The sequence below is a fragment of the Zeus faber genome (genome assembly GCF_960531495.2).
Source record: "Zeus faber genome assembly, chromosome: 14".
NCBI classification, from domain to species: domain Eukaryota; kingdom Metazoa; phylum Chordata; class Actinopteri; order Zeiformes; family Zeidae; genus Zeus; species Zeus faber.
Window position 1 is genome coordinate 5,707,385 of NC_137200.1, and position 27,823 is coordinate 5,735,207.

General features: G+C 42.4%; 1 protein-coding gene across 2 annotated transcripts; it reads left to right on the forward strand.

Annotated features, from left to right (window-relative positions):
• On the forward strand, positions 1-26,888 carry jakmip2 (janus kinase and microtubule interacting protein 2; the record flags this gene model as incomplete). Of its 2 annotated transcripts, XM_080013183.1 has the most annotated exons (22): positions 1-129; positions 827-1,081; positions 1,405-1,647; positions 3,447-3,656; positions 5,879-5,977; positions 6,771-6,917; positions 7,556-7,696; positions 8,767-8,823; positions 9,337-9,459; positions 10,016-10,144; positions 10,502-10,585; positions 11,835-11,897; positions 12,047-12,145; positions 21,992-22,093; positions 22,421-22,474; positions 22,583-22,648; positions 22,745-22,813; positions 23,591-23,668; positions 23,891-23,941; positions 24,964-25,116; positions 26,327-26,392; positions 26,838-26,888. In XM_080013183.1, the coding sequence occupies 22 exons, from the start codon at positions 1-3 to the stop codon at positions 26,886-26,888; spliced, it is 2,469 nt and encodes an 822-aa protein (XP_079869309.1). The 2 variants fall into 2 exon arrangements, with proteins under 2 accessions (XP_079869309.1, XP_079869310.1); XM_080013184.1 differs by lacking the exon at positions 11,835-11,897.
• Between the last annotated feature and the right edge of the window lie 935 nt (positions 26,889-27,823).

The window sequence follows — 27,823 nt, forward strand, 5'->3', positions numbered from 1 at the left end:
ATGGCCAAGAAAGGGCGCACGAAGGGCGAGAAGCCCGAAGCGCTCATCTCTGCCCTACAGGCAGCCAACGAAGACCTGAGGTCCAAGCTGACTGACATTCAGATAGAGCTGCACCAGGAAAAATGCAAGGTATAGTATAGGAATGTGTCAAGATGCTATCAGGTCTCCCAGGGTATGACAAGCCTCTTATGTACCTAATTAAACCCCAATTCTCCCAGTATATATCACCACAAATGCTTTCTTTCAAAATGAACTGCACACCCAAAAAGCACCTCAAATTCTGCATTGCTTATGTTTCCTATGTGTTCTTTGATAGCATTATTAGGCCGAGCTGCGATTCTCCCCTGTGTTAGAAAGTGTCCTGGCTGCTACTTTTTGGCGTCACTATATTTACATTTTGGGCACAAAACAGTCATGCCACTTTGATCTTTCATCTGCAGATTAAGAAAAGCAAAAGCAGAACCAATCCAAAAATGTTGAATGCTTTGTTCTGGTCTCAAGTGCACTAGAAAAGCCCTCTTAAACTACAACAATTATATACAGTAGTTCAAATATGACCAAAATCCTCCAAAACTTAACCACAAAGGGCCATTTCCTACATTGCCTTTCCAATATATTGTGCCTCTTCTCCTCTCCTCTCCTCTCCTTCCCTCTCCCCTCCCCTCACCTCTCTACTCTTCTCCTTTCCCCTCCCCTCTCTCCTCTCCTTCCCTCTCTCCTCCCCTCCCCTCTCTACTCTCCTCCCCTCTCTCCTCCCCTCCCCTCTCTCCTCTCCTTCGCTCTCTCCTCCCCTCTCTACTCTCCTTCTCTACCCTCCTCCCAACAGGTGACCAAGCTGGAGCGGGACAAGGTGCAGGAGGTGAAGCGCGTGCGGGAGCAGGAGCAGCACCGCCACACGGCCGCCCTCACCGAGCAGCGAGCCAAGTGGCACGAGGAGAAGCTGAAGGAGCTGCAGGGGCTCCGGGAGAACCTGACGCGGCAGCACGAGCAGGAACTGGCGCGCCACGCCAAGATCAAGGACCAGGAGAACCAGCGGCTCAAGGCGGCGCTGAGCGCAATCCGCGACGGGAGCGGAGAGAAAGTGAGCAAGATAAGAAAAGATACCATGAAACTTTGTAAATTCAGAAACAGCGGAACTAAGTTCATATAAGTTTTTTTTATCCTGTAAACATTTCTCATGGGCGTTAATCATAGAACACATCCGCATGTGCAGATGCGTGTTGGCATGCAAAAGAAAGTTGTGGTGAATGCGATGGGCCTAGGTCTAAGGCTGCATATTTGGAAAGCAGAGGACATTAAATGGAGAATGTATAATATTTAAAAATGTTGAGAAATGGGGGGAAAAATGTCACAGTTACACGTCTCTCCTTTTTCTCACCTTTGCTTCTCCCCCTCCCCCCCCAGGTCCGCACGGCACTGACCCTGGAAGCCAAAGAGGACGCGCGGCGGTTCTTCGACCAGGAGCGCGTGAAGCTCCTGCAGGAGATCATCGAGCTGAAGTCGTCCAAGAAGCAGACGGACGAGGCGCTCAGCACCATGATCCAGTCCGACAAGATGAAGGCGGGCGACCTGAGGATGGAGCACCAGCATCACCAGGAGCAGATCACCAAGATCAAGTGGGACTGTGAGAAGGACATCCGCAGACTGGTACCTGAACCACGCCTCTAGAATGTTTGGCGTGTTTTTTGTGTTTGTTGATTTTTTTCACCACCAAGGTTACAGAATTTTGTAGCATTATTAAGGCCACTGAACTCAATGACTTGTCAGGAATAACACCATTTGATTTTTATTCACTATGTTTTCCCAGTGAACGCTTGCTCATTTACCGTGGTAGTCACCAGGATATGTGAAACAATTATTTGCATTACAGCTCCTATTATCGATCAGTGGTTTTCAAACTACGGGTCGCCACCTACCTACCGACCCACCTACCTGGTGGGTCACAGTACAGGGGGGCGGGGGCTGCAGGATTGCAACATTAATACATCTTTTTATGGAAAATCTTTTTTGATGCAATTCAAAATACTCCCAGGTCAGACAGTTTTGATCACACCAGCCTCAAAAATGTGGATTAACACTAAAACAAGTAGTACATATTGATGGAGCGAATGCAGGATTCTTTTATCATGCATTTGGCATACACCGCATAACATATATTGGTGGGAAATTTTTGTGGGCGAAAGCTTTACTCTACATTTGGGTGTTTTTTTAATAACTAGCTCCTATTTTACAACTGGTACTGCCTTTTTATAAAGCGGTGCCATGGTGTACAGATGCCAGTCCTCCCTTCAACTTCACTAGCCCCCTACAGTTCAATACACACGTGAACCGCAGTATTACGGTATCACAGTAGAAATCCACCGGATGCGTTGGCGCAATGGGCTACTGTGCGCCGCGCCCGTAAGCTACGTTTAAAGTGCTGCTTTCTATGGCACGTCAGTCGTGCGGGGTCTACACAAAGGCTCGCAGCATTTCTCTATTTCTCTTGAACTACGCAGCCTTTTCCATAGAACCACAAGATAAAACTACATCGAAATGTTTTAGTAAAGAGTGCAATCAATCAAGGTGTCCAGTCGGAAAATAACCCCCTGTGATGTGTCCCTCTTTATTATGGACTTCTCTTGAAGATTCTTTTGAACTTGATCTTTTGTAGGAATGAAAGGGAACCGAGTCTCGCTGGGTGATGAGCTTTTCTTTTTTTTGTCAAGTTTTACGGTTTCATGCTGTGTTTGTTTAAGTTGCCGTCTGTTGCTGCCGGAAAATGTTTCCCCTCTATATAAGAGATATCCTATGCTCCTCCCAGTCACTGTCACGTCAGGTTCACAAAGCAAAGGCGTACACGCACTGGTCTGATTGTGAGGTGTAATTTCAATAAGTTATTTTACTGTTATTATTTATGTGAAAAAAAACTGTCTATACCTGTTGTTTTTTATTGTGAAACATAACAAAAAAAATCTATATTTATATAGGAATATATGAATAAATATTTACAGAGATTAATATTTGAATTATCCACTAACCAGGATACCTCCCCTCAAATCAGATGTATGCAAATTATAACAACACTCCAATGAACTCGAACCCCCATCTCATCCCTCCTCCACTGTCATACACACAGAGCGTAGTTATTTAAAGCAGACTACTATAAAAAATTTTTTACAACTTTTAACTTAAAACATTTTTTTTTTCTAAAATATAAAGATACCGAAACCGTACCATTACCATGGCCCCAAAACTGCGATACATACCGAACCGTGAGCCCACTATACCGTTGCATCCCTCACCAGTTTTATCACTGGTCTGGGCCCATACCAATTGCTGCTAAACTGCAAGAAAGTGATTTCCCCTCTAACTTACAGTATGTGCATCATACTTTATGTCTTTGTGGATCGTTGAGGAGCTAAAGAGAAAGACTGAGCCCATTCTCCCTGCTCTCCTCACTCCAGGTGGACGAAATCAAGTCTAAAGACCGGACAGTCTTTGCCCTGGAGAAGGAGCTGGAGTCCGCAACGGGTTTCCTGCAGAAGCTGCAGCTGCAGAAAGACGCCCTGGACGAGCAGCTCTTCCTGGTCAAGGAGGCCGAGTGCGGCCTGGGGAGCCCCAAGCGAGAGATCCCTGGGAGGGCCGGGGATGGGGCTGAGCACTGTGGGAGCCCGGTGAGTGGAAACATACTGAGGGGCAAATTTACAAAAGGATTGTGTGGCTTTTGCGCTGCCTCCGCTGAGCAGACCGGGACGGGCTTTCTCCAGGATAATTACACGATTTGATCCTCTTTTTTTTAATTTTGCTGTCCTTTTTAAGCCTGTAATTAAAGTGATGGTTTTAAATGAACCTCCGCCATGCGACCAGAAATTGACCTTGCCTGTTTATAACTTTTTACACTTATGGTTTAATTAATACCAAACAGTAATGCCCAATTGTAATTTCTTTGTGGAAAACATAATGTTGACAATTAGGAACATCATAGAATCTTGGAATCATGCATAAAAATCACGCTTACTGTTGTTTTGCTATGAATTGTGATGCTGCTTAGTGAAAAAAAACAGTAGACTATGCAAAGTAAAATCTTTATAAAAAATTTCAATAATGTTGCAAGATGGACCTTTCAGAGTTATATTATATTTTCTATTGCCGAAAATGATGATTTTTGATGCCAGAATAAAATAAAATTGTATTTAAACAGCTTGAAACCCATTTCTGGGCCTTACTGTGAATAGTGCATCAGGTAAAACAACAAATCTGCGAGCTTCAGATAAAATTTAGCAAGTTGTCAATCATGCCACTAAATGTGATAAACACATATAGACATACTAGATTTTTATACAACAAATCTGTATGTACAGATTTGTTGTAAAAAAAATCTAGTTTCTGCGACGTCTAGAGAAAAGCATTTGATTTTGACATTTTCAATGATTTTTCTGGGGGGAGATTTATTGACATCATTATTAGGGCTGAGCCACAGTCAACCCTGTTAATGTGTGACACATAAATGACACATAAATGCAGGTGTTTGTCACAAGGAAACATTTATGCTTTTAATCTTGTTTAAAGGGCTCACAAGGTTGACAGTGGCTAAGCAGCAGGATAGAAGTGGAGATGAATTCCACCGTTTGTTCTTATTTTCTACTTGACCGTAATTATAGTCATTGATAAACCTTTGACCTTAATCCAACCTTCACTGGGCAAGAGATGTTTGCAGTATCAGTACAGTGGAACATGCCACATGTCTGCTGAAGATAGGCCAGACCAAATTCCTTGATGTATTTGAATGTTAAAGAAGGTGTATTTTAAAGCCGCAATGAGTAACGTTGGACAATTAGCGACAAGCCACCTAGAGCCACCTAGAGGAAGTTATGGGAACAGCACCAAATTGTCAAACGCAAAGATTTTACTCCTTCACCTTCATAAAGGAGGGGTCTCGCAACGCCGATTGTTTGGAGTTCAATGTTCATCAGTGTAAGCAATCTAAAATTGAACAATTTTGGGAATATAAGTGGAATCGAGGGTTATTTCCTCCTGAACAGAGTCCAGGCTGTACTTCCTGTTTGGAGAGAGTGAATTCTCAGCAGACATTGAGGTGCCAGAGGTCTGACTGGCGTTGGACAACAATATTTTCAAACCCCTGCCACTGTATCATGGTCAATTTACACAGTGAGGGAATCACATGTCACAGATCGCTCCTTTAAGTTATACAGTAATTACAGCGACACCTTAAAAATGTGCATGACCTTGACCTTGAAGGGTAAAGAAAAAAAAGCACTCCTGGCACAAATTGCGTAACCGCACGCGACAAGCTCTCAAGGAATAAAAGAGCATAAAACAGTAACTGATTAGGAAGAGAGTTTTTCCATTTGATTAAATATTCAATTTACAATACTGTTTCTCCTCCCCACGCTGTTTCCTCACTCCTGAGCAAACTATTTGGTTGAAGGTTAGGGTTTTCTAAAGGGTTCCTTGCTTTTACCTTAGGGTAGGTTCGCTGCTTTCCAACCCTCATTCAACTAAATTCTAACTAAAGGAAAGAGAATTATATACTAAGATATTGTTGGATCCTTCATGTCTCCCTTTCCATATTGGTTGGGAAAATTCATTAGCTCCTCGATATAGCTCGGGCTTGTCCCTCCTGTCCCTACCCAGAGCTAAACAGATGCCCCAAAGCAAATCTTTCAATGTTTCCCAATCAAAATCATTTCAAAGTGCACTGCACTTTTGTACATGTTAGGAATGTTTTGTCAGGTTGTTGCAACACAAATTCAGAGACCAGCAACAGAATCGCCACTTAAACAAGTGACTTTCCTAGATACATTTAAATTGTTTCATGACCTCTATATCAAATAAGAAAATTACATTGAAAATGGCAATTCTGTGTTGCCATCAGGACATGAGGAGAAACCAGAGACGGGTCGCTGAACTCAACTCCACCATACGCAAGCTGGAGGACCGCAACTCGCTGCTGGTAGACGAGAGGAACGAGCTGGTACGACCAATTTTTGGATAATAAAGTGAATTCTCCCCACCTGTGATCAGCAAACATGTCATGATGTTTCAAGACATGCCTAACAATAAAAACTAAAACGAGCCAATTACCACAAATCAGAGGAATGTCCTTTGTCGAAGGTTTCCCTTTCACCCAGTGAGTGCCAGTTTAGCAGGAATCGTTTAAAGTGTCTTGTGAGAAAAGTGGAATTCAAATACAGGTCTAGCGACAGAGTTCGCATTCAGACCTTAGGTTTGGACACTTTGTTGGTTCTGAGTTTGCCAGAGAAACATTGCGCTAAATGCAATGATGTTCAATTTGTATAAATGATGCGTAGCTTCCAGAGCTAGTTCTGTCAGACAACTTGACTGCGCCACACGCTTCCACGCCCTTTTTAAGCAGCCAATCCCTTTGTTGCCTGCTTTGCTGCTGCTTGCTTGCTGCCCACCTCCCCTGCATCCACCTGTTGGGTTCTACTCTTCTATATACTGGCGGGATTCGACCTCAGCACTCCTATATTTCTAGCTCACTAAGTGCCTATGTATGCTGTACACCTCGCCCGGAGTGATGAGAAGCAGAGCCCAGACCCCAAACCCAACAATGCATAAAAGATAAAGATAATTTAACAGTAATTGCTATTCTGTTATTCACTATCCAGTAGCCTTTATCCACGGGTCCTTCCTATCTTAATTTCCCCATCTTTCTACCTCTTCTTTTCTCCCCCACCTTGTATTTTCTTGACTGACCGACCTGCATCACTCTGTCCCTGTCTGTCTCTCTTTCACTCTTCCAGCTGAAGCGAGTGCGTGAGTCAGAAAAACAGTGCAAGCCGCTGCTGGACAAGAACAAGCTGCTGAACAAGAGGAACGATGACCTGACCCAGACACTACAGAGGCTTGAGGACAAACTCAAGGGCCTGGCCAAGGAGAACCTTGAGATGGTGGGGACCAGGTTCTTAATGTCCTTAAGCAGCTCTCATGCCATAAACTTTTATTTTAACCCCATGTCAATAATGTTCGTCTGTTATTTAAAACATCTGAATTATCTGCATTATGGCTGTTTTTTTGGGGTAAGATTTACCTTTTTATCAATATAAATGATTAAATTTTGTTCTTGATCTCGAATTTCATTCATATCCGGAAATAATTTGTGCTTTGCATATTATTGCCAGAAGTGACAAGAACAGGATGTACAGTGTTTTTTCAGTAGGGTGTGCTGTTGCTCCCCAAGCATAATTTGTACCGTCTCAGTCCTCTTATGAGTTTTATGAGTTGCTGATTATACGAAAAATAAATTGAAAACAATAGGAGATGATTCGGCTACTTTTGGCAATTTCTACGTTTGTCTCTCTCCACCTATTGGATAAAGTGAAAACCATGCAGCCGTCAGTTCTTTTCCCACAGTGAAGAGACTGAACAAAATGCATGATGGCTGAAATGTTTTAATTTTGGTTCATCTTTCAGTGACTTGCTGTAGATGATGGTGATGAGGATGATAAGGATGATCTGTAGGGATGGTACAGGCTGAACGACTGTCCACCTCTGATTCAGAGATGCTCTCTCTGTTTTGTGTCTGTAGAAAGAGAAGATCAGCTCCCATCCTCCCCTGAAGAAGCTCAAGTCTCTGAACGACCTGGACCAGGCTCACGATGAACAGGAGATCGCCTTCCTCAAGCTGCAGGTCCTCGAGCAGCAGACCATGATCGATGATCTGACCAGAGTGAGCGCAACTCAACCCAGATTTAGTTACCGGGCTCACCGGCTTATACACACTCACATCCACATGGCAATCCAGGCAAGCTGAACCTCAAGGAGCTGCAGGAGCTTGAGCTCGCAGCTTGTGCATTCTAATAATTTAAAGAAAAAGTGCACTCCAATTCAATCAAATATCACAATATGTCCACTTAGTTTATCCACTTGAGAGGGCAGAACAGACACCTGCAGCTTGTGATAAGTTCCAGTCTGCACCGGTACGCGCTCCATGAGAGTAGTTAAGGTTATGGATATGATTTGGATTGTGATATTAAAGATAAGATAATAATGTTAAACGGAACATGAGATATGATGAGTGAAGTCTGATTAGAGAAGAACCAGCAGAGCAGACGCGGACACAGTGAGCAGAGGAGAAGAGACACGCTCTAGCAGTAGTGTTGAAAAGTCTCTCTTTTCTGAAAAGAGATACGGCTCCCAAGCATTTATTTTATCTCTGAAATTATATGAAATATTTAGTTTATATTTATTCCACCACAAAAAAATAACATTTGTTATAATGATTTAATATGACTGGACTCAGAGTTTCTTATTGAGAAACAAGTGTTTTTCTTTACAATTCAAGACTTACAAACGTCAATACAAACATTGTAATATGTAAATTTAAAATCGAATCGTGACCTTAAAATTGAAAGTCAAATCGAATCCTGGATTTGGAGAATCCCAACACCCCTTATAAGAACAAAACCATTTGAGTTAACAGAGGTGCACTGTGAAGAAAATAGGCCAACAACGACCAAAAGTCTTTAATTCAAAGTTTTAACATTAATTGTAACTTTGATTAAATGTTTAACGTGGTTAATCACTTACCTTCTGTCTGACAAAATGGATGCCTAATGTGAAAAATAATGTGATATTTTCTAGTGCTTCACAGGCCACATCAACCTTGATATTTTGAGAAAATATTGAACATACTCTTCTGTGCTCTTATTCAGTGTGTTTCTGTTTGTTTACAAATAACTTCAACTTGGCTGAAAGGTAATCTCACCGATCACTAATATTGCATGTTGTTTTTTCCAGGATAGAGAAAAACTTCTAAGAAAGAAGAGGCATAAACGAAGTTCCAGGCCTATAAAGGTAAAGCATATTGGTGTTTAAAGGCTTGCTGGTCATTTTTCTTACATTAAATAAAAACGATTATTCGAGTCACAGTCCCCTTCTTGTTGTTTTGGTCTGTTTTTTAACATCCAAAAATAACTTTTAAAACTTGTTTAAAAGTAGTTAAAAAGTGAAGTCATTGTAATCTCCACTGAGTAAGCATAGTAAAAATAAAGAATATCTGTCTAATATAGTGGAAATGGAGCAAAACCCGGCACAGTCCTTTATTTTAACATAAAGCTGTTGGAGCTCTTACATATTTTTCCTTAACTTCCTCTTTGAAATAAATCGTAATCCTTTCCCCACTGGGATAACGCGATACCCTGACAATTTATCCGAAAAGGTTATGTAACAATAAATGTATTTGTTGGGTGACTACCTCGATTACATCATCTGGAATGGAGGGTGTCAAAACCCATCTCCCCGATCACAGTGCACATCATGAGGGGCTTTGCTTTGAGCTGCAGTCACAGATGGTTTTCTCCTCCGCAGAGGCACATCGTGGTGGACACCTTCTTTGGTTATGATGAGGAGTCCATGGACTCGGAGACCTCCTCGGTGGCCTCTTTTCGAGTTGACAGAACTCCCGCCACGCCGGACGAAGACCTGGATGAGGTGCGTGTTAATCGCTCTTCTGGGCAGGGAGAACTTGACCTTCTTGGATTTAGTTGTCTGCGGTTAACAGTTGTAAACTAGTAAGACTTGATATTACACGGCTGCGTGGAACACTCGATTCTGATTGGTCAATGGAATCATCAATAGAAGTATATCTGTGTTAAAAATGACCGCCAGGGGCAACCAATTCTCTGCCTGGTTTCAACCCCCTCATTTCACCCCGGCTACATGCTAATGCTAACAGTAGCTAGTGGCGCCATCTTATGCCACCACATGGACACTACAATGGAAAACTTGAACAGATGAATTCTTAGCGGAAGTTCTTAAACTAGACTTACTAGCCATATAATTTCAAATCAATATTCTGTCTCAATGTTTTCTTATATTTAGTGATATAGATAGATAGACCTGATCACCCTGCAAGGGGTTATTTTGCGATAATGACCGTCTCACAGCACATTATCCCTCACATAAAATATCGAAAACAAAGCTGGTACCAAAAAATAACGTGTGTATGTGTGTGCGTGCATGCGTGCGTGCGTATCCATCGAACCAGGGTCTGGCCAATGAGGAGTCAGAGCTACGTTTTCGGCAGCTGACCAGAGAGTACCAGGCTTTGCAGAGAGCATATGCACTCCTGCAGGAGCAGAAAGGAGGCATACTGGACGCTGAGATGGAAGCCAGGGTAACATTACTTTATGGACGTTAAAAACCCGCTGAGCATGTGGGAGATGCTCAAAGTTACAAATTTACAAAAAAAAAGTTGGCACAAAAGACAAGCCTCTATAGACTATTTCTCCCCAGTTTAAGAACCAATTAAGATTAAGGAGTGTCACCTAACAGCTTCGGTCAAATGTGGCCTCTGTTTACATGAATAAAGTTATAGCATCAAAAATATTAAATGGAACGATTTCATTCCCACCAACTTAATGACTCGTGGCACAAACAGCTTCATATGTGGACATTTAGAAAGAAAAACAACAAAATACAAGGAAAATGTCTGCAGGAAGATCAGTTTTTGATTATGTTTGTTTTGTTTTAGGCTCAGGAGCAACTTCACGCAGATGTTCTCAGGTATAAGGCCAAGATCGAGGACCTGGAGAAGGAACTGACGCTAAAGGGACAGGTAGGAAATTAAAACACCATGCACACCAAGTCACACACACATAAATTTGTATATGTGTATGTATGCATGCACAGAGCAATGCATACATACTGTGTATGACAAATGCATATATTTTGATTTGCTGTTTAAGAAAGTATCTATAAGTTATACCAATACTAATAATTTTTTTAACTTGTATAATCATAACAGTATATATTAACAATAATTACATGTTATAATAATTATAATAATTATTATTATAATTATTATTACTATTATTATTATTATTATTATTATCATAAGACCATTAGTTACATCGGGTCTCACTAGTCCTTGATCTGAACATATCATATATGCTTTCAGGTTATGTGGAGCTATACGGCAACTATACTATACGCTTTTATAAACTCATGGGATTGAGTTTAAACCTTCAAAGCTCAGATGAAGTTGACAGAACATTCAAGTAGAACTTAGTGACAATCTCTATATGTGACCCACCAGAGCAAAACCCGCTATTTTGCGCATTTCTAAAATCGCCACAAGCCGCCAAATGATGTTGAAAAAACCTTTTTAGAAGGAAAATTAGATTTTTCCAGATTTGTGTTCCTTTGTGGTTTTTTTTTATCTCTAATTGTATTTTCAAAAACGGAGTTTGATTTGTAAATAGTAGATAACTGTTAAACCGGGGAGTTACATATTTCCGTTAGATTACATGGGGAAACGCAGCTCACTTACCAAGACGCTGGATCAACAACGCCAATGGATCGTTTCCGTCAAGGTGAAGATCATTCATCAATATTCCATGTGATGTGAAGTCACAATGTGAAACCGTTTTGATAGAGTTCAACCTTTAAAAGGTACTACTTTTACACACACATGGAGATATTATTGTGTAGGTGGCGTATACCAACGAAGAAGACAAGCTGACTTCACCAAGTGTTAGGAAATCTTTGAGGGTGATTATCTCAGAAACACAGTTTGCTGCACCCTCATCATTAACAAGCCATAGCTTTAGAAATATTTGCTTGATTCGCAAAAGTGACACCTTATTTTGAAGCTTTGATTCTCCACTTTCAAATGACGTGAAAAACAAAAAAAGTAAGACAGCACCAAAACTACCTAAAATCTGTGGTGGGTCACATATAAGGGCGTGTGCATCATTTTAGATGTACTGTTCGATAGACTGGTGTAGCATCTGCCATTGTGTCTGTCTCGAGAGGCTTGAATCACTGAATCATTAACTGCTGAACCTCTTGTTGTTTGACCGTAGGATTCGAGATGGGTGGAGGAGAAGCAGCTCTTCCTACGTCGGAATCAGGAACTGTTAGAAAAGGTCAGACCCACATCTTGTCACAATAGCTGGCAGGGCTGATTAAAAAATAAATGCACTGTATGCAAAATGTTGTGAGATTCATTCTGGCGATATGGACACATGTATAAAGTCCTTCATCAATTTTGCCCGCTCTCTCTCTCTCTGTGCAGGTGGACAGGGTGGAGTCGGAGTCCGTCAAGCTGCACGCCGAGCTGCAAGACTCCAAAGACCAGAACGAGCTGCTGGAGTTCAGGATCCTGGAACTTGAGGTGATCCCCCTTGAAGACTTAACCAAACACATGTTTTGATCTTCAAAAGAGTCTATTGTTATTTTCGCCCAGCAACGCAGAGCAAACTCCTCTAATGCTTTCACCAAATAAACCTTCCTCTTTTGAACAAGGAATGAATGGAAATTGAGCAAAATAATTTATTCTTTTTATATAGTTTTTTTTTTTTTTTTTGGTGGGTTTGTCCTTTTGGGGCATATACTCTATATATATATATTACAGTAAGTACTAAATTATTTATATGTGTTTGAAGTTTAAGGTTTAATTTTTACTTTTTTTGATTAAATGTGTTTCATTTACAGTAATTCGGCCACATGGTTGCCATGAAATGATGTGCACGACAGTTCAGAGCCAAAGACGCTCTGGCTTGCACCGCTGCTCAGTAATCAGAGCTGTCCACACTTTTCTGAAGGCCAGCAGGTTACCATGACAGGCACACCAACAGGCAGCAAGTCAGTCACTGAGCCAAACAGCCGGTCAGCCAGAGCCATTGGCCAGTGAGGTGGCCAAATGGAGATCTAAAACAGAGGTCTTTCAGTAACGTCTCTATAAACTAGTACTGGATTACACTGCCACCTGGTGGTCTATATAAGGGACAGACTTTCCACTCCGTAAGTTGATTGGTAACTGCTTATTTGAAGACAAAACTCGTGTTGTACTTACAGACTGTTGAAAGGAACAGCAACTGTTAAGTCTGTTAGTACAACCCTGGGAAAAGATTTTACAGGCTATATGACCTCGAAAAAACCATGTCCATGTCCTCAGACGGTGCAACCAAAGTTCAAATTGTGCAACCGGAATTAAAGTGTTTTTTGTTCATGTATTTTATTTTTTAATCAAACTTTTACAATAATTAGATATGAGTAAATGGTTGTAATAAAATTGAATCACACTTTTGTTTTGAATTAACATGATTTAGCTTGATGTAGCTCTAGGCATATAACTTAGGTACTGCACACTAGAACATGTTTTTTTGAGTTAACTGAAATATATGACTCTTCTTTAATGAAATCTATAAATCCTGGTCACAGTAATCTTTCTTTTCAAATTCAAGATGATTTATTGTCACACAAAGTAGAAAATTTGGCTTGGGCTTAACCCATGCTTCAGCCGTGAAAGACTTAACATTCCACATCCAAAAAACATACAAAGTAAGGTTAATGAAAAGCACCTATAAACAAACAGGAAAACAAACACATCAATAAAAGTAAAGATCTGCACAAATCCCTTACTCAAACAAGGATGCTCCAGTGTCCATCCTGGCCTTGTCCTTTTCTTATCTGCCACTATATAAAAGTTTTATTGACACAGGGATAAATTAATTTTTAAATCTATTTAATCTGCAACAAGGGACTCTGAACCTCCTCCCCAAGGGCAGTAGCTGAAACTGTTAAGCTTCCTGACTCAGAATGGATGTGAAACCATAAGCACGACACGTAAACAATCAGGTAAGAAGTCAAAGTCCACAAGGTTTATTCCAAATAACAGGCAGGGGTGAAAACCAGGAGATCAGTCAGAGAAGGCAAACTTGTCTGACAGGGAACAGGTAGAGAATCAGGGTCCAGGGAAACAGGCAGAGAATCAGAGGGAATGAAACAGACTCTCCTTAAGCTGCTTGAGTCAAGAGACGTGGAATGTGGGATGGATGCGGAGAGACCAGGAAAGACGCAAGCAAACAGCTGCTGGGTTGATTATTTTGGCTATGGGGAAAGGCTTTACAAAGCGTGGGGCCAGCTTTCTGGACTCAACCCGGAGGGGTGAGTCCCACGTAGAGAGCCAGACCTTCTGTACCAGAGTGTAGGTGGGAGCCAGGGTGTGGCGGTGATTCGCTGATCTCAGATAGCGGTCAAAGGTGTGTAGTAGAGTGGCACAGGCCTGCCCCCAGGTACGTTTGCACCGTCAGATGAAGGTTTGAACAGATGGGATGCTGGCCTTGCGTCCCTGCTCGGGAACAGAGGAGGCTGATAGCACTGGGAACACTGAAATGGAGAGAGGCTGGTAGCAGAGCAGGGAAAGGACAGAATCTCCTCTGGCACAAGAAAGGGCTTAAGTTTTGGTGTCTTTGATCCCGGTCTGTATGAAAGAGAAAAGTCAAATTGATTAAATAACAGTGCCCAACTGGCCTGTCCAGTAATCAGCTGCTTGGCTGACCAGATGTATTCAAGGTTCTTGTGTTCATTCCAGACAATGAATGGTTGCTCAGCTCCCTCCAACCAGTGCCTCCATCCCTTCAATGCCATCTTGACTGCCAACAGCTCCCAGTTCCCAAAATCATAATTGCTCTCTGCAGGGGATCCGTATTTTTGGGAGAGTATGGCCCCTACCCCCAAATCTGAGGCGTCTACCTCCACCACAAACTGATGGGAGGGGTCAGGCAGGTTAAGAATGGATGAGGAGGTGAACCTTCTCTTTAACTCACAGAAGGCCTTGCCCACCGCGGTTGACCAGATGAAAGGAGAACTTGGGGAGATCAATGCAGTTAGTGGTGCCGCCACCAGGCTATAGTTCCGGATGAACCTTCTGTAGAAGTTGCCGAACCCCAAGAACTGCTGCAACTTCTTCCTGGAGGCCAATACCGACTGATCCTTGGCTTTGTCCATCAGCACATTCCCTTCAGCAATCACAAATCCCAAAATGGAGACCTTGGGTGCGGGGAATTCACACTTTTCGGCGTTTTTGAAGATGTTTTTCATTCGTCCAGGTCCAGCTTTGTAAACATGGTTGCCTCCTGCAAGAGTTCAAAGGCAGAAGATAGGAGTGGAAGGGCATACATGTTTTTCACTGTTTTATCATTCAGACCACAGTAGTCAATGCAGGGTCACAGTGACAGGCCTTTTTCCCCACAAAGAAGAAGCCCGCTCTGGCTGGAGATGAACAGGGTCGAATATTACCCGCCACCAATGACTCCTGGACATAGGCGTCCATGGCTTTCATTTCGGGGATGGACAGGGAGTATATTCCGCCCCTCAGGGGCATAAAACCAGGAAGAAGCTCAGTACCGCAGTAGTAGGGCAGATGAAGTGGAAGTAAGGTGGCTCGAGCTTTGTTGAACGCCTCCTTCAGCGGCAAGTGCTCAGGAGGTTCCCCAGAGAGGTCAGGGAATTCAGCAGGAAGAGAACTAGACACAGAAGATAGAGTAGATCTGAGGCATACTTAGTTGCAATATGAACCCTATTGTAGAATGGAACCCGTTCCCCAGTTGATCTGTGGATTATGTTTCAGGAGCCAGGGGAAACCAAAGATCACCGGTAGTTGAGGAGAATCTATCAGGTGGAATGTAACAGTTTCATTATGATTATCTGATATGCCAAGATGTACAAGAATAGTACAATGAGTGACGTAGCAGATAAGGTGACAATCCAGAGCTCTGGCGTAGATGGGTTTTGACAGAGGCTCCCAGAGAATTGCCAGTTGTTCTGTCAGGATGGAGTCCAAAAGATTAGCCTCAGCTTCAGAGTCAATGAGGCCAATCCCAGCTGAGCAAGGAGTGGGGGATGACAGGGTCTTTCGGAGTGCATTGTACAGCTCACCAGAGCCCTCTGGTTGATTGATGAGCCCCTCCTACTGGACAGTTGGACATGTAATGACCACAGTACAGACAGTAGTTCTCCCTCTGGCGGCGGTATTGTTCCACTGATGACAACTTAGTCCTGCAAAGCTGCATTTGCACCGCCAAATCAATCAATGTAGGATCTGCCAAAGAAGGAGGAGGCGATTCTAGTGGTCGCAGAAGACCTTGGATGCGTCCTCTCACGCCTCCGCTCCCAGAGAAGTCAGTCAATGCGGATGGCAATGAGAGTGTTCAGATCAGAAAGCCTGTGGCTCCAGCCAGCGATGAGGAATTCCAATTGCTCTCTGCTGCGGGAGTCCCAAACTCAATGGAATAGTCGATAACTCGATTGCCCCCTCGGACCAGGTTAAAAAGATCAGAGGCTGCCTCACGGCCAGGTGTAGTGTGGTCAAAAACCCTCCGGAGATCGCCAGAGAATGCTGTCACTGAAGACAGGGGTCTGACTGTTCTCCCACTTAGTAATGCCCCAGTCCCGAGCCCATCCCATGAGATGCGTGACTATGAAAGTCACTCGTGACCTCTGGGTGCGATACCTGAGAGGTTGCAGTTCAAAAGATAGTGAGCAGAGTGTGAGGAAGCACCAGTAGGTATCTGGAGTGTTTGGGAGCAGAGAGGTGAGGTTCCGGACAGAAAATGGCATGAAAAGGAGAACTGGTAGCTGATGCAGAAGCCGTGTTGGACTGATCAGAGTGAGCCACAGAATCTCTGAGAGCCTCCAAACATTCTTCATGGCGTGCAGAGGATTTCTGGAGAGCCCCTGCAATGGCGGTGAGTTGTTGGTCGTGTTAGTGTAGAGCACCAGCCTGTGCCAGCTTCTCTCGTCTGACAGTTGCTGAGTCAGCTGGGTTAATTTCTGGCCAGAAATGAACCCAAAAAAACAATTGCATTGTGCTGTAACGCTCACTGACCCAGAATGGATGTGAACCCAAAAGCACGGCACAAAAACAATCAGATAAGGAGTCCACATGGTTTATTCCAAATAACAGGCAGTGGTCAAAACCAGGAGATCAGTCAGTGAAGACAAACTCATCTGGCAGGGTACAGGCAGAGAATCAGAGTTCAGGGAATCAGGCAGAGGTTTAGACGGAAGGTACAGTAAACAGATAGTAGTACGGGAAAGCTCAGCGTAATGCAAGAGACAATCTGCCAGAGAACAAAGAGAAGTGGACTGGAATTAATACTGAGGGCCTCAGGGAATGAGCTGCAGTTTCGGAAACCAGGTGAAGGGAAGGGAGTGACAGCAAAGCAAAAGGGAGTGGGCGGATCTGAAATGACCAGATGGAAATAAAACATGAAAATAAATACAAAACAAATATAGGATGGTTACTATCCTATTGGCTTGCCTTAGAGTAGCCTGATTGTAAGTAGATTGCAAGGATGGATGCTGTCTTACCCTTATAATCTTCCATGCAGTCTGCATCAATTGGACCAGTTTAGACTTAAGTTGCACGGAGAGGTTACCAAACCAAGCTGTGAGCTGTATCTGATGGCTCTCTAAAGCTGCTTTAACACATGCACTACAACCCTTAAATAATCCTGACATTTCCTGGAGGACCTGTATGTGTGAACCAAATCATTTGGACTGGACATTACCCGGACTAGCCAGGACCCTAGTACAAAGTCTGCGTAATGTCCAATTGAGCCCATGTGTGAACAGAGCAGGTGACTGTCCGGAGAATTCACAGCGACCTAGTGAGCCTGTCTCGTGACCATGATGCCTCTATCATGCGGCAGTTATTTACCTTTGTGCGTATCGTCATGCATGGAGCGTAACTGCTTCGTACTCCTTTATGCTTTCCTTTATATTCCTTTCCACTCTTTCGTTTATATTACATCCAAATACATGGAGTATCAACGGAATAAAAGATAGGTCTGTACCATCGTCCGCCATCTTGGGTATGCTAAAACTCTGCAGCATCATTGCGTCACATCCTGCCTCCTGCATGTTCTACCCAGGCTCCACCCCTCATCGATACCAAGCAGAGTATTTCCAGGTAGTGTAAACGCGTCAAACATGGAGAATCTCCAATTGTGTGCTGCATGTGTAAAAGAGTAACTCCGGACAATGTCCGGACATGATTATTCTATTATTTTATATTCTTATTATGCATGATTACTCATTGTCTGGAGTTCATTTGTGAAAGCAGCTTGACTGATAAATGGTAAGTCTGATAAACGACTAACATAATTTTTTGATCAACATGTAGAACTCTTTATGACGTAGGAAGTGCAGTCGTTGTTATCTCCTACAGAGACTGTCAACATGGGTGTTCCAGGTTAATGAGTTGTCAAGGAAAACACCAAGAATCGATGAAGAGACCTATGAGATGGTTTCATCGTGGATGACCAAAAGCCTGTGGTCGCCAACTCCCCTGGGGTCAAACACCATGCCCTCAGTCATTTTTTCCATTCAAGACAAGGTGGTTCTCATCACACCATTTTAAAAACCTTTATACCTCTAAATAGTGGTCAGATAGATCGCTATCCTTTTTCGTTAAAGCTAAGATGGCAGTATCATCTGAGAAATTAATGATGTGATTGTAAGGGTTATAGCTTTTACACTGTTAGTGTACAAGGTAAAAAGGACAGGTGAACTGATACAACCCTGAGGAGACTCCCGTGCTCAAGATTCTAGGTTCTGAGAGGGTACCATTAACAGGAGTGGTTAGAAATGAGTGGTACCATCTAATAATGAAAGGGTGGACAACAAGGTCATTCAGCGTCTTAATTAAAAGATGCGGCTGTACCTTATTAAATGCTGAACTAAAATCTACAAATAAAAGAAGTACATATAAGGTAGAATCCTCTTAAGTGCTTAGATATAAAATGTACCATGTACCATGTACCATGTACCATGGTGTATGTGGATGCAGATCCAATGACTGCCTTGTAGGCCAGCATCAACGATTTCAACTTGATGCGGGCAGCTACAGGGAGCCAGTAAAGAGAGATGAAGAGAGGCGTGACATTTGCACGCTTTGGCTGGTTGAAAACCAGGCGCGCAGCTGCATTCTGAATGATCTGCAGTGGTTAAACAGTGCGCGCTGGTAGACCAGCCAGTAGAGCATTGCAGTAGTCTAGTCAAGAGACGATAAGCGCCTGGACAAGGAGCTGTGCTGAGTGCTCCGACAGATACTGACTGATCTTCCTGATGTTGTACAGAGTGAATATGTAGGATCGAGAGACAGGAAAATAGACCAGAGAGCTGGTCGTCAATCACTACCCCAAGATTTCTTGCAGGCACGGACGGTATAAATGATGGCGAGCCAAGCTGTATGTTGTGTGGAATGGTTAGGCTTACCAGGATGATGAGTTCTGTCTTGGAGAGATTCAGTTGGAGGTGGCGGTCCTTCATCCAGACAGAGATGTCTGCGAGGCATGCCGAGATTCTTGCAGTGACCGTGGTTTCCCCTGGAGTAAAGGAGAGGTAGAGCTGGGTGTCATCAGCTGGATGACCGATCCCAGTGAGGAGGTGTACAGTGAGAAGATGGCCGAGCACAGATCCATGTTGGACACCGGTCCTTACCTGGTGAGACTCTGGCACCTTTCCCTTCCACGACACCCTGTAGGATCTACTTGAGAGGTATGACTCAAACCATCTGTGCCATAGACAAGAGAATAACTGAGCTGTCCTACATTTAAACAGGCTCAGCAGCAATTATTGCATGATATTCAAACAAGGTATTATTGCAGAGTGAGAGGAGTGGAGTGGATTTTCACTTCTGCGAGATAAGCAAACCTGTCCCTCCTCACCCAGTCAAGGGAGGGGTGTGGGAGAAGGAGAAGTGGGTCGAGAGGGCAGCAGGGGTTTCTGAGTTCTCTGTGTGAATCCAAGTTTCTGTGGTCAATAGCTGGTCAATCTCTATAGTTCAATAAGCACACGTGAATTGCGGTGTTGCGGTATTGCGATATCAAGGTAGAAGTCCACTGGACGCGTAGTGTACCGGCGTGTCATGCTGTATGTGCTGCTTCCTATTAAATCCACTGTTGGAGCTCCACCGGACACGTCAGCCGTGCGGGGTCTGCACGGAGCCACGTGGCATTTCTTTATTTTTGCAGAAGAGGTAGTTTTTTATTTCACGCTGAGCAGCCTTTTCAATAGCAACACGAGATAAAACTAGATAGAATTGTTTTTGTAAAGAGTGCAATCAATAAAGGTGTCCAGTCAGAAAATAAACCCCTGGAATGGCCGCATCCCTAAGAGCATCAGGGAGAAAGTGACACACGGATCGTCAAGACCTTTGGAAAGGGAGACAGGATCGCCCTGATCGCTCCCTCTCCACGCCCCCCCCCTCAGGATGGCGCCCTAGGCGGCCGCCTACAGTGTATCGCCTATAGGAAGAGCCGGCCCTGCTTGTTATTTATGGCAGAGGACTATAAAAACATTTTAAAAACAACTCTTAAATATAAAGATACCAAAATGGTACTGTTACCGTGGCCCCAAAACCGTGACAAATCGTGGGCCTACTGTACTGTTGCATCCCTGGTATCTAGAGCCACTTTTTGACGTAGATTGTTACTTTTCTGGCTCTCTACGTAACAACATTTAAAAGATATGTGAGGGGGGGGGGGGGGATAAGGATAAAGAACAATTTTGAAGTTTTTTTATCTTGTTGTCAGACTGTTCAAAAACAATTGGCCATAATGTAATTGTACCTAAGGTAGAACGCTCTGCTTCAGATGTTGAAATACATGCATGGATCGGATCGTGAATGAATAAAGGACAAAGAGATGATGGAAACTTAGGAGTGATATGTATGAAGTGCTAAAAACCTGCCTTGTTGAAGAGTTCACTTCAATTCTGTAATTAATGATTCTTTTATAGGAGGAGGAAAGAATTTGAAAAAATATATATTTTAAATGAGAAGTAATATAATGGGGGAAAAACACGGCAAACAATTGATGTTCAACGATATTGGAAGAGCTGTATTACAGTATTGGACTGTATTCTTGAAAATCAATGAATGGAGTTGATTTTTTGAAAACTTAAAAATTTGTAATTAAATGGGAAAATACCTGCATATCCACCCGAAGTACCTGGAACTTTTAGTCCCAGGAACTTTTTTCAAGGAACTAAAATGTTCCTTCAGCCTGTTGTCTGCGTTTCCACCGCAGTCTAAAGACCTGTGAAGATTATGTAAATGAGTCTACTGACATATGAAAAAACTATACAAGTACTCCTCACTTTACGACCGAGTTCCGTTCCTAGGATCAGGTCGTTAAGCGAATTGGTCGATAAGCGAGCGGGAACGAGACTGAGACTGAGAATGGTGATGAGATGTATACAGTGTATATAGTATATATAGTGTATATAGTATATAAAGGGTGATGCGCAATGAGATGCTTGACGCTGAGACGCTGCGCACGCAGCACGCACGCCGAGGTATTATACACAGCGTACAACACAGCCTGGTCAGAGAGCTGGTCGTGAGTCCGAACAGTCCTTAAACAGCTGGGTCAGTTAAGTGAGGCGTGTACAGCAAACTGCTCAGGCACAGTAGGTGGCGGTTATGCAACCAAAGTGAAAGTGGAACATCGCTTTGGTTGGTTGTCTTTGTATTTATTCCTTTGTCCCTGTATTTACTGTCAAAAAAATGTAATCACAATCAAGATTTAATTATCAAGTTTGAAAAAGATTGTAAAATATGGGAGTGTGTGTGTGTGTGTGTGTGTGTGTGTGTGTGTGTGTCACGCACGCACTCTGCCTTTTTTTCGTTTTCTGTTTTTATTATCGGAAAATGGGTCATTAAATTTTTTTTATACAAACGGAACATTTTTAGAGCAAAAAAACTAACTGTTCATAAAGTTGGTTTGTGGCTCCAGATTTGAAAAGAAATGAAATGTTGCGAGTACTCGACCAATCAGAAATGTTCAGCACTGCAAGCCCCACCCCCAAAGTTCCTGGACTTTTGAAAAGTAGTACCCCCGAGGAGGGACTTTTTGTTTCCTGGGACTTTTTTCCCGGAACTTAATTTAGACCCTGGGGGTGCAGTTCCGCCAAAGGTTCCTAGTTCCTGGGGAAAGTTCCTGCCATGTAAACGCGGCTAATGACTGAGAAAATGGCCGCGAATCTGCTACTCAAGTTGAGTCGTCCTTGAAACCCGTGGAATCACAAAATAAGTTCTTGTCTGAGAAATACCACATTGGATTATAAATCTGGATTTCACTTTGCACTTGGACATTTCTTAAACCACCAACTAAATACCATCTTTAAACCATGTTTTTGTTTACAATGTGGGTTCTTCTTTCTTTCGCAGGAGCGCGAGAGGCGGTCCCCTCCCTTCAACCACCTGAGGATGCATCCGTTCTCTGAGGGCGTCAGCGCACTGCAGATCTACTGCATGAAGGAAGGCGTCAAGGTAAGTGTCCCAAAAGTGAGTGTGTGTGTGTGTGTGTGTGTGTGTGTGTGTGTGTGTGTGTGTTTATATATATATATATATGTATACATACATACATACATACATACATACATACATACATACATACCTACATGTATCAAAAGCGGAGTGTAATTGCATCATTATTTCTATATTAGCATGGAAAGTGGCATCCACATATTTTGTGTGTGCTAAACTATTGCTTATGTCAAATATTTGTTCATACTAGAACATTTTATTGTGATCAAGCAATAGTCAGGTAAAATTAGAGATTTGATATTTCACTTTCACTTTTTTTATTCTCTACAGGATGTGTGTATTCCTGATCTGATCAAACTACTGGACATCCTTGGCGACAATGGAGTAAGTTGTGTGTGTTACCAGTACATTTATTTTGTAAATACCAGTACCTTAGAAACATTTTTAATGAAATGATGACGAGACTATTGACCTCTTCTGCTTTTTGTCCAGAACCTGCGAAATGAGGAGCAAGTGGCTATTATTCAAGCCAGCACGGTTTTGTCGCTTGCTGAGAAGGTGAGGTCTGACACGAGCAGAGCTGGACGCTTCTCAGGTGCAGACTGACCACACGCCACTTTGACCTCTGCTTTTCTTGCTTTTGTCGCCCCCTAGTGGATCCAGCAGATCGAAGGCACCGAGGCCGCCCTGCACCAGAAGATGATGGACCTGGAGATAGAAATGGCAAGTCAGCTCAACCCTGCAGTTGGGATAACGTCGCTCTTTAAACATAATACACAGATTCTACAGCAATGAATAATAGCAGTGCCGCTCTATTTCACCCCTCGTTGCCTACAACAAATGTAGCTTCTGCTTCTGTGTCAGGGGAAATGTTTGCCGGGTATTGGGCATCGAAATATTTCAATTTTTCACCCCGTTCACCAGATTATTTATTTTAAAGATCTTTGAATTAAATGTTTCTGAGAATAAATATTTTATAATAAAAACATTTTATTGCACTGGGGGAATTTAACAACATTTAAACACAGACATGATATCACAACAAAATAACAGTAACATCATGTCGTACAAGAACTACAAGAAATGGTCATATCATACAACTGAATAAATAAGTGACCGTTTGACTTTGTCTGCATGCAAAAGGGAGCCTTCAACATACTTATATTTATAGGCTACAATGGCAGCTTCTGCTGGTATGGGCTGGTTTTGAGCTAATTTTCATGTACAAGGCATTTCTCTATCTACAGCATTATTATTATCTATATCGATCTACATTTCTCAAATGTAGATCGATATAGATAATAATAATAATGCTATACGTCAGTATGGACACAGCTAATAATGGATGGGTTACGCTTACTTGTTACAGTTTTATTACAGAATATTGCACAGTTTATTACATAGTTATGCGCACTGATGTTATACTGACAGCTGCCAGGATGATGCATTATATGACTTGTCATTTTTCTTTTCCTTTACTTTCCCCTTCACCTTGTTCAGGAGATGTTCTGTAAGCAGAAAGGATATTTAGAAGAGGAGCTCGACTACCGTAAACAGGCCCTGGACCAGGCCTATATTGTATGTATGCTGCATGTATGTGTTGTGTATATACTGGTTGGGTGTGTGTGTGTGTGTGTGTGTGTGTGTGTGTGTGTGTGTGTGTGTGTGTGTGTGTGTGTGTGTGTGTGTGTGTGTGTGTGTGTGTGCGCACTATGTGTGTGAGCACTATGTGTGAGCACTATGTGTGTGAGCACATGTAATCCGATGTAGTAACAGCTGTTCTCTTTCTTTCCTTAACAGCAAATCCAGGAGTTGGAAGCCACGCTATATAACGCTCTGCAGCAAGACAAGGTGATTACATGCAGTATATATAATTCTGTTGGAAATGTTTGTTATAACATGCTTGTAAGACCAGATGGGTGTAGTTAATCAGATGGTAGTAGTATGTAGGATGGTATTTTAGGTATTTTACAGTTAAAGTGAGTAAAAGTATCGTACTTGTTTCATTGGGTGTATTTAGTTAGTTGTAGTCTAGTTTATTGTAGTGGGTATACTGTACTGTGATGATTCCCTCCCTGCGGGGGGCTCTTTTGTTTAATTCAATCATAACGGTAGCCACTCCACCGCGAGGAGATCACTTCTGAAAAACAGCCCAGTGGTTGAGAACCTCTGCTCTGCGGAGCCTGACACAGTGGCGTCAGTGGAGTGGAGATGGTTCCCTCTCCATTGCGCATTTACGCCACTGCTGCACTTACCTGTTTTATGAATTGTCCGTCTTAAATCAATTTAAAACGTAAAATAATTGTCGGACAGTAGATATTTTGATTTAAAGTGTGTCATGAAAATGAAAAATTGTCAGGAAATCCTTGGGGGCGCATCGCCTTCCACCGCCAAGGTCCCCTGCAAAATGTATTTTACATTTACATTTTGCAGACGCTTTTATCCAAAGCGACTTACAATTATTCAAACACCGACGGACGCAGCCATCAGGAGCAATGAGGGTTAAGTGTCTTGCTCAAGGACACTACAGCCTGCTAGCAGGAGGAGCCTGGGATTGAACCAGCAACCTTTAGATTACTAGATGACCAGCTCTACCTCCTGAGCTACCGTCCCCCGTCCCACCGTTTTATTGCAGTTATACTCTACCTGGTATTTGCGAAACAAAATCACTGAAGTGAAAGTTCACAAAACTCACAAAACTATATTGTTACGTATCCGTTACGTATCATTTTTTAGTGGACTTGGACTACACCACTGATTTGATTTTAAGAAAATGTTCTTCCTGAGCTCTTTGGTTGACATTGATTCGTCTTTGCCATGCTTTACCAAAATAAAAACTTCGATCCCATTTCGGGCTCTCCCCTCCTCTGCAGGTGATCAAGTACGGCGAGCCGCTGGACGAGCTGCAGAGAGACGAACTGCGCACGGCGGTGGAGAAGCTGCGGCGGCAGATGCTGAGGAAGAGCCGGGAGTACGACTGCCAGATTCTGCAGGAGAGGATGGAGCTGCTGCACCAGGCCCACCAGGTCTGTCCAGGTCGTGTGTGTGTGTGTGCGTGCGTGCGTGTGTGTGACAGAGAAGATAGATCCATGGATACTTTCAGTGTCATTTCATTTCAGTGTCACAGCAGCTCACCTCAAAATAGGCTATAATAATAAGCCAATACGAATATGAATAGAAATAAATTAAACAATATAAACCTCAAAGTGAAATGGAGGATGCAAAAGTGTGAAAATATACAATAACTCTCACCATCAAAAATAAAATACAGTTGAAATATAGCAAGATACAATAAACCTGTACATATAAACCTAAAAAGTAGAAAAAAACAATAAAAATTACCTAAAAAAATAAACAAGAAAAATGGTCAGTGTACAAACCTAAACACTAACTCGAAGATGGATACATTTGCCATAAACCTAAGAAGTTAACGATAAAATTAACTTAACAATAAACCAGAAAAATGAAACTAAAGATAAACAATGAACAATGTGTGTGTTGCGTGTGCATATCTGAGCGTGTAATTAGACGCTAATTAGATGTGTCGAAGTCAGAACAGCTTAGTCAGTTGTGTTGGGCTACAGCAAGTGAGATTCCCCCTGTGTTTTGAGCCAGTCAGGTTTGATTTAGGTTTAAGTTTGCTTGTTTTTTGTTCTTTTAACATTTCTTTTACTTTGTATAAATTTAAATTGTAGATTTTTTTGCCTTTGTTTGGCTTTGAAGGCTTTTTGTCGAAGAATATTATATATGTTTTATGACAAATGCAATCAAACATAAGAAAAATCCTGAAATACAGATGAGAAGATGCATAATAACGCACAAAAAATGAACATGCAAACAGAATATAAAATACAGATTATAAGTATATATAAATAAATAAATCTATCTGTGTGTATATATACTTATATAAATAAATAAAATAATAAATACATATTTAATTTGAATTGACTGAATAAAAAGAAGAGAGATGTTTCATTTAGTTTCAAATTCCCAAATAACCCATTATGAGTCAACACTGTTCTGCGTTGCGTACTGAAAACATACGTACTGTACATAGTGGACACCTCAGGTGTCACCTGATGGAGGTAAAAGCAAACATTATCGGCTTGTGTGATTGTGACACTGACAGATGTTTTTGCAGACCTTGTTTTCTTCGGAACGTGAATCCTGAAACTAGACATCGATAATGTGAGATCGATGTTGGCGTTCATTAATAACGGACGTGATTCTTTTCAGCGAATCCGTGACCTCGAAGATAAGACAGACATCCAGAGGAGGCAGATAAAGGACTTGGAGGAAAAGGTAAGCTACGCTGGATTCATGATGGATTTGTGCATGTACCCTTTCTTTCATCAAGCAGTCGAATACTCGCACATTGGTTACAATAAGTACCAGTTTAATGCAAATACTGATTTGGCAATTTCTGTATATTTGAACTTGTTCACACACATGTTTTAGCATCTGGAACGTCATTATAAGCCTCTTAAACTCAACTTCAACCAAACGGCCTTGTTGTGAAATCACACTCAGAATGAAATGACAACCACACTTCCAAAAGTGAAAATCCGAGAGGTTCCGCCATCTTTAAACTGCTGTTTAAACTGTCTGTGCTGCGACTAACATGTGTCGAGTGTTTTTTCAAATTCTCTCTTTGTCCCCTCTGCTCCCTCCCTCATCCAACTGTCTTACTCTCCCTCTCCGCTTCTTTCTTTCTTTCTTTCTTCCTGCCGTCATTTGCCCTGTCCAGTTTCTCTTTCTTTTCCTCTTCTTCTCCCTCGCCTTTATCCTTTGGCCGTGAAACGCGTGGCGACTCCCGTAGCCGAGGTGAGTCCCGCAGGTTTTGAAGGAGGTCATAAAACAACATCATCATCATCACCATCATCATCACCGTCATCAATACTCATCTTCATCCTCTGTCACCACAGTCATGTTCCTCGGATCTCGGTCAGAGTTAATGTGGCGGCCTAATAACGTACACGGTTTTTGCCAAAATGCAATGGGTTAGAAGTGCAATCCTGAAAACACCTGAAGGTATTCTTCTCACTGGGAGTCAACCCTAGTGATGTTTGCAACGGAATCTTTTAAATGGACCCTGTATTGAGAGAATAAATTGGGTTCATTTGCGGTCACAGAAGAACGTGGCTGTGATCTCAATACTGGAGCGATTGAAAAGATTCATTTGGGTTGACCCCTAATGATTGGAAAATAAGGCTTAAGGTAAAAAAACACACACACAGAGAGTTCTCCTCTGTGTAATAGTGGAGTAAAGTCTAGCTGCAGCTTAAAAGACTGTGAGGTCATCTTTCCCAAAACTGATGGAGGCTTTGAGGAGAGGATGTTGGAAAGAATCCGTTCCTCTCGAGTAAACTCTCAAGAGCCTGAGACTCCGAGCACACGTGTGTGGACATTTTTGAAAATGTAGGACTTTCTCTGCGTTTTTCCAGGTCCACACGAAAAACTGCGTTTTGAGGTCACTGGAAAGGATAGTTTTGGAAAACGCCTTCCAGGTTGGGGATTTTTCAAAACTCTGTTTTCCATGTGTTTGTGTCCACATGTAAAACAGAGCTTGTTGAAAACGCTTTTCGCAAACACCGTTGTCTTATCCACCGTGTCTCCATTAGAAGTTTAAAAATCTCCCCAACTCCAGGAATCGTGCCCATACAGTATTGTGTATAAATATTATGAAGGAGCTCAATAGACATGCTACAAATTTTCTGTTTTCTGTTGTGTTTG